Source organism: Lupinus angustifolius, chromosome LG01 (assembly GCF_001865875.1).
Source record: "Lupinus angustifolius cultivar Tanjil chromosome LG01, LupAngTanjil_v1.0, whole genome shotgun sequence".
Classification (NCBI taxonomy): Eukaryota; Viridiplantae; Streptophyta; class Magnoliopsida; order Fabales; family Fabaceae; genus Lupinus; species Lupinus angustifolius.
In genome coordinates this window covers 25,889,451-25,900,763 of record NC_032009.1, presented here as the reverse complement: position 1 = coordinate 25,900,763, position 11,313 = coordinate 25,889,451, and the positions used below count along the sequence as shown (strand labels likewise).

Below are 11,313 nucleotides of genomic sequence, written 5' to 3'. Positions count from 1 at the left end.
ACTTTATCAAACTGGTTCAAACCCAATTTACTAGAACCATCAAAGCTGTCCAAACTGATGGGGGAGGTGAATTTAGACCCTTTACCTCATATCTATCCAACCTAGGTATTTCACATAGACTATCCTGTCCTCATACTCATCACCAGCAAGGAACAATAGAAAGAAAACATAGACACATAGTGGGCACAGGCCTAACCCTATTAGCCCATGCAGGATTACCTCCCACTTTCTGGAAATATGCCTTTACCACAGCTGTCTTCCAAATCAATAGACTCCCCTCTACCACCCTTAACAACAAATCTCCCCATTACCTTCTATTTGGATCCAACCCTGACTATACTTCTCTAAAGATTTTTGGTTGTGCATGCTTTCCTTTACTAAGACCTTACAACTCCCACAAACTTGACTTCAGATCCACAGAATGCACCTTTTTAGGGTACTCCTCTATGCATAAAGGATATAAGTGCCTATCCAATGATGGAAAAATATACATCTCTAAAGATGTCAAGTTTAATGAATTATCCTTTCCCTATAAAAACCCTACTAAACCTTTTTCCTCCACCACCTCTGAGCTCTACACTCATCATCCACTTATCCCAAACAACCTATCTAACCACAACTACACCTCTCCCAACAACTACACCATTGAAAATACTTATCCCTCAGAACCAACATCTTCCCTCAATCACATTAACCCTACTCAAAATTCACCCCTTCCCCTCACACTTATTTCTGACACTGCAATTTTAAATGACCCTATTAATCCCTCATCCTCTGATTCATCCACCTCCATATCGCCCTTATCATCCACTGCCCTTCCTCCCTCCTCCTCATCATCTTTAACCCCTGACCCTCAACCTTCTCATCTTATGATCACAAGGTCCAAGGCTGGCATAAATAAATCCATCTTGCCTAATCTTGCAAGCCTCTTTTTGGTCCAGTCTGAACCCTCCAACCCTAAAGAGGCCCTTCTCAGTCCTGTTTGGAAAAGTGCTATGCAAGAAGAGTATGATGCTCTTCTCAAACTAGGAACCTGGTCACTGGTTCCCTTACCTCCACATAAAAAGGCAATTGGCTGCAAGTGGATATTCAGGATCAAAGAGAACCCCGATGGCTCTATCAACAAATATAAATCCAAGTTAGTTGCCAAAGGCTTCCATCAACAACCAGGAGTTGACTACAATGAGACTTTCTCACATGTAGTCAAACCTGTCACAATAAGGGTTCTCCTCACTCTTGTTGTCACTTATGGGTGGACTATTCAGCAGCTTGACATAAACAATGCCTTCCTAAATGGTGTCATCAATGAAGAGGTATATATGTCCCAACCTATTGGCTTTCAAAATGGTGATAAAACAACTGTATGCAAGTTACACAAGGCATTGTATGGTCTCAAACAAGCACCTAGGCAATGGTTTGAGAAATTTAAAGGCACCCTTCTTCAACTAGGCTTTCAAAACAGCAGATGTGATAACTCTCTGTTTATTTGTCTCAAAAGTACATACCAACTCTTTGTCTTAGTCTATGTGGATGACATAATCATCATTGGGTCATCATACAGTCAAATTGCTGCTCTAGTTCACAAACTAAGCTCTGTTTTTGCTCTCAAAGACCTAGGAAATTTAGACTACTTTCTAGGCATTGAAGTTAAACATCTTCAAGATGGCTCTCTGTTCCTTACTCAAACCAAGTACATTAAAGACCTTCTTCAGAAAGCCAATATGGAATCTGCCAAATCCAGCATTACTCCCATGGCAACAACTTGCAGATTATCCAAATCAGAGTCCAAACAATTTGACAATCCTACTTTGTATAGATCAATTGTTGGAGCCCTCCAATATGCTACAATCACTAGGCCTGACTTAGCTTATAGTGTGAATAGGGTGTGCCAGCTTATGGGTAATCCCCTTGATCAACATTGGGTTGCTGTAAAAAGGATTCTAAGATATCTACAAGGAACTCTCAGCTTTGGCATACATCTCAAGGATGTTGTATCAGTCTCCTCTCTTCCCATCACTTTCACAAGCTTATGTGATGCAGATTGGGCCACTGACCTTGATGACAGAAAATATGTATCAGGGGCCTGCTTGTTTGTTGGGCCTAATCTGGTTACTTGGTGGTCCAAGAAACACCAAACAGTCTCCAGATCAAGCACTGAAGCTGAGTACATAAGTTTGGCCCTTGCTGCTCAAGAAATGATTTGGATTGAGTCCTTGCTATCAGAACTCAAGATTCCTCATCAAATTCCTCTCATTTTGTGTGACAATCTCAACACTGTGAGCATGTCTCACAATCCTGTTCTCCACAACAGAACTAAACATATAGAGATTGATCTCTTTTTTGTAAGAGATAGGATTCAAGCCAAGTCTCTTCAAGTGAAACATATCTCCTCTGATTTTCAGACTGCTGATGTGCTCACTAAGCCTTTGGCTACTGATAAATTTCTAACTCTAAGAAAGCAACTTAAAGTAGTTGACTTAGCATCCTTAGTCAACTACCCTCAGTTTCAGGGGGTATATTAGAGAATAGAGTTAGTTAAGTTTTACTTAAGCATTTATCATGTGCCACTTAACAATTAGCATGTGCACTTACTAATCTGTTTTATATTTTCTGTTGCTTTCCCTCTATTTAAAGGGATAAGCTTCTCTATTGTAAAAGCAATTTTTTCAATAAGATTTCTCTTCATTTCTTTATATATGTTGTCTTTTTACACTCCAAAACATTGCATTCCAAGTACACAAAGGTGTATAATTTTTCTAGGCATCTTCAATTCATTTTCTCAATTATAATTATTGGAAATGTGTGAGAGTGACGTTGGTCCATAGGTAGAACCTAACTGTCTATGAGGAAAAGACAGTCACGTGACAATACAAAGAACAATACATTACAAATGAAAGCAAAATCAGAACACTCAACACCTCAGGTTCATGGTGATGTACAACTATGCAAGAGTCATTCTGCATATTCTCAACTCTAATAAGAAGCAGAGAAAATAAGGCTATGAAGGTCTACACATACATTATTGATCTTTTTTAACTAAAATTAAATTTAAAAAACAACAACAAAAGTATGTAATTGTCAAAATGTTAGTATTAAAAGATAATATGTCCAAATTCTTATAACATACATTGAAGCATACCAAAAAATAATTTAATAATCTTGAATTGCCACATCTTAATAAAACTTTGCTTATAAAAAAATTAAAATTTTAAATATTGTATCAAACTTGCAGTAACATAGTAGTAAACAGAAAGTGGTTCACTAAAAATGAAGTAAAAAACAATTGAATTTAAATCTTCTGAGTATTTTTTATTCTACAAGGGAGAAGGAAAAAAAAGAAGGAAAGTGAAACTAGAAAAAACATGGAGCTAATAAAATGAATCTCAAAGGTAGAAGAAAAAGTTCTAATTTTTACATAGAAAGTAAATAAATAAAAATGGTACCTCAACGGAAAACATTATGTGAATTCTTCTTCTTCGCACAAAACATAATAGAGAGAGAAAGAGAAGAAGAAGAAGAAAGAGAAAATTTGCAAATTTGAACGAGGTTGAAGAGATTAGAGCAAATTAAATTATTGTTTCGTGAATGAATGAGAAGTGAAGAAGAGTGTGAGTGAATGAATGAGAAGTGGGGGTGAGTTTTTCTGTTAAGTGAAGGTGAGGGGATGAATGAGGGGAGGGTGAAAGTGAATGAGATGGTATGAAACCCTTGGTTTAGAGAAGAAGATGAAAAAATGAGAAAGAAAAAATAAAATAAAAAATGAGGGACATATGTCATTGGGTAATTGGTGTAAGGAAGGGAGTTATCTCCTCACAACAGGAGATAAATTATTCATATATATATATATATATATTGAGTTAACTGCTGAATCTAACGAGTCGAACTATATTCAACTCGAGTTTGATTCGTTAATTTAACGAGCTCAATTTTCAGCACAAGTTTAGTTCATTTGATTCATGAACCAAATTTATTGAGCTAAATAACGAATCGAATTTCAAACTAATATCGAGTTGGTAGGATCATTGTAAACCCTACTCCTCTCCTAAAAATGACATTCCAACTTGAGTGACTAAGTGACCACATACAAACGGATTGGGGCCATTTTCTAATGCAGCAATAACGAGACAGCGTGGAAGCAGAACCACCATATACAATTATACATTTCACTCTTCTGACTTTGTTGCTCTCTTCTTCTAATGAATTAAAGATATAAACCCTAAACCAATTCAATTACACTTACAGTTACCACTACTCTCTCACAATGTCACCAATTGCTGTAACTGCATCAGCCACAACATCACTACTCGCTTTTCACCGTATGTTCTCTCTTCTTCTTCTTCTGTCTTTGGAATCTCATAAATTTCATTCCATCTTTTCGTTTTCATCACCGTAATAATAATCAGAATCAATTCGATATATTAATTTATTTTTTGCGGTTTTAGGCGGGGCGAAGCAATGGAACAAGATAATTCCGAGTTATTGGAGAAGAAGCAGTGGAATCGGTTCATCCTTATTCGCTAATTCTCACAGGAAACCCTTGCAATTCCGATTCTCAACTTCAGCGGCAAATGAGAGCAGTGGAGGTGTTGCGGAAGAGATAAGTGGAAGTGAAAAATTGCCGATCAATTTCGTCTGGTCTGATAATAAGGTTTCGGACCTTTTTTTCGTAGAACTTGATTGCATATGTGATTTTTTAAACCTGCATTGCGTTTGAAATTTAAGTGTTTTAATTAACTCTTTTGTTGCAGAAGCCTAGGGTTTGTATATTAGGCGGTGGATTTGGTGGTTTGTATACTGCTTTAAGGTTGGAATCACTCGAGTGGCCTGATGACAAAAAACCACAGGTAACTTGTGATTTAAGTTTATGTTTTCTTGTAAAGTCATTTCATTTGTTGAAGGGATTGTTTCATCATAAGAGAAGTAACTTAACATAATCATCTGTAAAATTTATTAAAAAAATGTTTGTTCTACCCCAAAAAAATGGGTGCAGAAACTAGAAGATATAAGAGAGAGATAGGAAGATAGGCAAGAGAAAATGATAAATGTGATGTGATAAGAAAAGAGATATGGACAGAAGAATAAGGTGTAAAAGGTTAGAAGAGAAAAGTGGTAGAAATATATGAGTTGAACTTACTATAGTAAGAAAATTGTGAAGTTACCTCCCTTTTGTTCAATTGTACTCTCCCTTAGCCTAAAGCTGCTGCTAAGTTCTAGTGATTGTGTTAAGTTTAATTTGCTTTTGACAAATCCCATTCCACAGCCCTTTGAATTATGTGGCAGTTGCTGCAAAAGGCATGATAGAATGAATTCAGTCGCTTTATTGGATGAAAGATTGTCTCACTATAGCAGTACCTTTGACATTGACGAAAATGCCTGTTTTATCAGAAACTCTTTCTATGCTCTTGTCAGTTGCTTGTACAATTAAGTGATTATTATGATGTCTTCTTTACATTTTGTATACCTGCAGATGTTCTGATTCTAATTTTCTTTATTGGATATGGAACAGATTGTTCTTGTCGATCAGTCTGAACGCTTTGTTTTTAAGCCAATGTTGTATGAGCTTCTCTCTGGAGGTATGCAGTATTCTGGCTAAGCAACAACTGCAGTTTCCTTCTTTATTTTAAAAATGATTCAAAAGAATTACGTTATGATATACAGAAGTGGAGGAATGGGAAATAGCTCCTCGTTTCTCGGATTTGCTAGCAAACAGTAGTGTGCAGTTTTTTAAAGACAGGGTAAAACTTTTGCAACCCTCTGATCATTTGGGAACCAATGGATCCAACACTTCTAGCTGTGGGGGAACTGTTCATCTTGATAGTGGCCTTCTTATTGAATATGACTGGTACGATCTGCACTATTTAAGTACCATAGTGAATCGTGGAAGGAATTTTTATTTTTATGCAGTGCTTAAGATGATATGTTTATCACTGGATCTTTTTTGTGCATATTGATATAGTTTCTTCAGTTCATAGATGACCAGCAGTCTGATACTCACCTATCATGTCTGTTCTTTCCTGGTGATCATGCATGCTTAAGTTCATGCTTTCAAATGCTGATTAGTTTGCATGTGCAAGATCCTATGATCTAGTGTGTCGACATGTTCCCTTATGTATCTAAATCAACTGTAAAAAAGGAAGATGAATTCAATTACTTTTAAATAAATTACATTGGCGGTGGTATCAACTATCAAACACAGAATTGCACCGCTTATGTTGATTTTAACTTTTTGCTTTCTTCACACTGGACAGCCAGGCTGGTTCTTGCATTGGGAGCTGAAGCTAAACTGGATGTTGTACCAGGTGCAGCAGAGTTTGCATTTCCATTCACAACACTAGAGGATGCACGAGTGAGTGCATGACAGGGTCTATGAATTATTTAATAATTAATAGCAGGACTAATGGGATTAAAAATCAATCTATATGTTGCAATCTTTATAGCATTGGTTTTACATGCTGGTTTTTTTTGGCAGAAAGTTAATGATAAATTAACAACATTAGAGAGAACGACCTTTGGTAAGGACTTCCAAATTAGTGTGGCCATTGTTGGTTGTGGATACTCTGGAGTTGAATTAGCTGCAACCGTAGCAGAGCGTTTACAGAATAAGGGGATTATTAGAGCTATTAATGTTGATCCAATTATTTGCCCAAATGCCCCACCCAGCAATAGAGAAGCTGCACTGAAAGTAAGTTGTTTAGAGCTTTAAATTTATGCTTACTGGAACTTGAGTATCTTTCTTGTAAAACTCATGAAGACACATGCAATTAGGATTATGGCTCACTAAAATTTGACTTTGTTTTACCTTCTATTGCGAGGCAGTGAGATATATCAGCTCTGTTTAAGCGTTTCTTTTAGAACTTATACTATCTCGTTTATAAGATTTAACAGAGTGGAGTCAAATGTTTTAAGTTGTCTATAACCACTGTTGTAGATGTGAATTTTTTTTTAAATTAGCAAGTTTAATGAATTAATGCATAGATTTAAATATGATTGTTCATTTTTTAAGTTGAAATTGTGTAACCTTGGTTATGTATAAGGCAAGATTATCCTTAAATTATGTTTGTTGAATTTGAAAGCCTTATCTGTTAGAACTGGTAATTTGAGTGAAAGAAAGAATGAAGAAAAGTAGAGTTTAAGTGAAGAAGAAGTTCAAGATCAGAAACTTGATCTTGAATGAATTCTATGTATATTTCCTTTGTGTATGAAAGCTTAAAGCTTGAATTACAATGGAGAAGTATTCCCTAACTAACTGATTTCCTAAATCAGTACTTCACCACTTAACAAATCCAAAACTACCCCATACCACATGGCTAATCCTATTTATAGGATTTCCCTCCCTTTCTAACTAACAACTCATAACAGAAAAGTAACTCATTCCCTTCTTACTTCTTCTAACATACACATGTTTGATAGGGGGTTTCACCCTTGTCCTATCACTCACTATCCTTCTCTGAGCAGGACTAAGAGTCCATTGCTTCTATTTCTAGTTGGACTAAGATTGTTGTTTGAGATTCATACTGTTGTTTTCATAAGCTTGATGGTGCCTAAGGAAATATGTTTAGCCCTTGTAGAAGGACTAGGTGACTTTTTGTCCCTTTTTTTTCCCAGAAGAACTCAAATATGTCCCTAAAATTTTCCATTTCACATTTGTAATCAGGTGCTTAAAATTTGAAAAATATATTTTAATTTGATCTTTGAATCCACCATATGGTTTATATCACAGCACGGGTACCCAATTAAAAAAAAGTTAAAAAACTTTTGAGCTATAGTGGTTATATCACAAAATAGAAAATACTAATAGGGGAATCTATTTGAATTTTTCCAAAAAATAGAGACCTTGATACCTATGTTGTAATTAAACCTATTTTTCATAAAATGTTATGAAGAAATAAATTGTGAACAGTTTAAAATCAGAGTTTTTCCTTCCAGGTAACTTCAAGAAACCTTATTTTCTATTTTAACTAAAGACCAAGTTTAAATGGATTTCAAGTGAAGTTAAAACTTTGAAACCATGAGTATCAAGTATTAACAATATTCAAATGCCCTGAGTGTACTACTCCATGAAATTGAAAAACTGAATTTTTGAAACCATGAAGTTGACAACCTGCTTTGGATGTTAAAAGCTTCTTCTCCAGCATGCAGCTAGCCTATTTCTTCAACTATGGATAGCTATAGTTGTTACACACCATTCGTTCAAGTCATTTAGTTCCATTACCAATGTTATTGCAAACACTGCTTATGATTTCTAAAAGAAAATGTTATGCTATGGATGTTAGGTTCTTTCATCCAGGAAGGTTGAACTTTTGTTGGGTTATTTTGTTCGCGGTATTCGGAGGGTGAGTGAATCAGACTCGTCAGATACCTCGGCCGGGGTAGATGAAAATCACATTGAAGTAGCACATAATTTGGAGAAATATATATTGGAGCTGCAACCTGCTGAAAGGGGGATACAAAATAAAATCATTGAAGCAGATCTAGTGTTGTGGACTGTTGGATCTAAGCCTCCTCTCCCTCAGCTGGAACCTTCAGATTTTCCATTTGTACTTCCACTTAATGCCCGGGGACAAGCTGAAACAGATGAAACCCTACGTGTTAAGGGTCACCCGCGAATATTTGCTCTTGGCGACTCTTCTGCGTTGAGGGATTCGAATGGAAGGATCCTTCCCGCCACTGCACAGGTTTGACTGTTGCTTGATACTCTCTTTAATGGCAGTATGACATCTATATAGATTTGAGGATATATGTTTTGCTGACTTGTTTTCCTCTACCTTGCAGGTTGCTTTTCAGCAAGCTGATTTTACGGGTTGGAATCTGTGGGCTGCAATCAATGGACGACCCCTTTTACCATTTAGGTATTACTGCATCTAAATTTCTTTTATATGCTGTTATTTGCAAATAGAAATAAAATTGTTTACTTATTCTGTGATTATAAAGTCAACGCATTCTTAAATCATAATACTATATTTGTTCCTAATCTCTGTTCCAGGTTTCAAAATTTAGGAGAGATGATGACCCTCGGTAGATATGACGCTGCCATTTCTCCTAGTTTTGTTGAGGGGCTAACCTTGGAAGGTCCTATTGGCCATACTGGTATGTTCAACTAATGTGCCATTTTTCATTATGCTATTTTGCCTTAATTAAAACATGTGAAAAAAGAAAAAGTAAAACAGCTTCACTGTTTTATATTTTGCAGCCAGGAAGTTAGCATATTTGATCAGGTTACCAACAGATGAACATAAACTTAAAGTGGGGATTAGCTGGCTCACAAAATCTGCTATTGATTCAGTGTCATTGCTACAAAGTACCTTAACCAAGGTCCTCTCCAACTCATAGTTCATTCAAATCGGAGGGATTTGTGTTATATAGCTACCAATTGTGATGAATATTTCAAATATTTTATCATTTGTCTTTTCTAGAATCAATCATCAGAGAATATGGAGTCTCATTAAATTGGTCCTATATTTTTTATAGATAAAAAATAATGACTCCAAACTATTTTCTTGCACATTTTTTCATCTGATGACTAATGGTCTATAACTTCGTACTTAATGACATATATTTGATGGTGAAAAGGTTAATCATATTAGTACATGAGAATCGGGTGGGAGGATACTCTGGAAATAATAAAACAAAGGTTAATCATAAACCATAAATTGGTTAAAACTATCCCTAAAGGTGAAATTTAATAGTAATAGCTAACTAGCTAGAGTTTTAAAATTCAGAAAGCTATTAGAAATTTAAGCATCCTCAGTTGTGGGATTATGATAAAATTATAGACAAATACAAGAGAAAGTGTGATTATCTTCTTCCCTTCTCTCTCTCTCTCTGTCTTCTTCCCTTCTCTCTCTGTCTTCTTCCTCATCTCCAACCCCATCAGAACCAGCACCCTACGTCACCTTCTCCAATTCCTAAGGTGCCCCGGTGACGAAAATCATACCCGTAGTTTGAGTCCCTCGGTTGCGAATTTGGGTTCTTTGTTGGAATCAGATCAGATGAGGGGTAATAATCTCAGTGGTTTAGTGCCTAGTAATACTAATTCGACTGGTGCTAGAGGATCTGTAGCATCATAACCTTGGAAGATGCAGATTTAATAAGGTGGTAGAGATTTAATAAAGTGGAAGATATGTATGAAATTATGGAGAAAATATGGTGAAGAAGATGAAGAGAAAGAAATAAATAAAAAGTTAAGCCGAAATGATGTCATTTTGTATAATAAAGAAAGTACTAAAAAGTTATTTTTATTTAAAAATATTATTTTTTTAAATTAACATCGTTTTGTGTGGGATAAGAATTTAAAAAAGAAATTTCGCTTGATGATGTGATAACTTCTACATGTAGGATTATCCAACATGAATGGGGATCAGCTGTCCTAAAATGAGTATGTCCATATCCCTAGCCAATGAAATTTCTTCAAGTAATGCAAATATGTTATGTTATGTTTTTAAAATTTTTATTTTTAATGAAGTGTCACTTTTTTATTAGTCTGGTACAGGAAAATGAGACAGAAATTAGATAGGTCACATCAACATTTAATGTGCCACACAAGCAAATATGTTATAATTAACATAGTTGAGATTATGGGAAGACTATTGTGGCTCGACGTTAAATTTATTATGATGAAAATATCACTTAAATTTAGGGACTAAATTGGTACCCATAAAAAAATGAGGGACGAAAATAAGTAATTTTTTTTTTTTTAATATGTTACTTAATTTTAATTAACAAGGTCACACGTATTTGTGAAATTTATACAAAATTGTGGTACATGACAAAGATCACGTATACATGATTGATGTCACCTATGTCTTAAATGAGTTTGGTCATGAATGTGTATAATGGAAATGATATTTTAGATTTTTTATAATAAAAATTGGGGATAAACTTCCATGAGTGGGATTAAAATGAAATTGATTAATAAAAATGATTTAATTTTGACTTGGGCTACATAAAGAGAAGACTGATATAAAACCCAATAAAAAAAGTAAATCGGATGAAAATAACTTTAGGAAACTTTACAAATATAAGAATAACCATTGAAAAAGACTTAAAACTGAATTTTGTAGTGAAAAAAAACACTTGGTTGATGTTGTTCCAAAGTGACCTGTAGGGCCTTTTGGATATTCATGGAGATGCAGCTATGCACAAATTTAGTTGGATTTCTTATTCAAAATTAAGAGAAACTCGAACCATTATTGGCAATTAATTAGAAAGGGTCCTCTTTCTCGATGGAGACCCACGTAAAATTGGGACCATCCTTGCCTAATTTGCCTTTCTAAGTCGCTAGAAACAACTATTAATTAGAAGTATTAAATTTGT

The 11,313-nt window shown here is 35.2% G+C and overlaps 1 protein-coding gene across 1 annotated transcript; it reads left to right on the top strand.

Annotated features, from left to right (window-relative positions):
* Positions 4,093-9,498, top strand: LOC109358669 (alternative NAD(P)H-ubiquinone oxidoreductase C1, chloroplastic/mitochondrial). Its single transcript, XM_019603041.1, has 11 exons — positions 4,093-4,316; positions 4,443-4,648; positions 4,749-4,844; positions 5,507-5,573; positions 5,659-5,842; positions 6,253-6,346; positions 6,470-6,682; positions 8,274-8,675; positions 8,773-8,849; positions 8,984-9,087; positions 9,191-9,498. The coding sequence occupies exons 1-11, from the start codon at positions 4,262-4,264 to the stop codon at positions 9,328-9,330; spliced, it is 1,638 nt and encodes a 545-aa protein (XP_019458586.1). The 5' UTR covers positions 4,093-4,261; the 3' UTR covers positions 9,331-9,498.

Coding starts and splice junctions, on each gene's coding strand:
- LOC109358669 (XM_019603041.1), top strand. CDS start 4,262: ATGTCACCAATTGCTGTAACTGCATCAGCCACAACATCACTACTCGCT. Junction 8,676..8,772: donor TCCTTCCCGCCACTGCACAG/GTTTGACTGTTG, acceptor TCTACCTTGCAG/GTTGCTTTTCAGCAAGCTGA. Junction 8,850..8,983: donor CGACCCCTTTTACCATTTAG/GTATTACTGCAT, acceptor TCTCTGTTCCAG/GTTTCAAAATTTAGGAGAGA.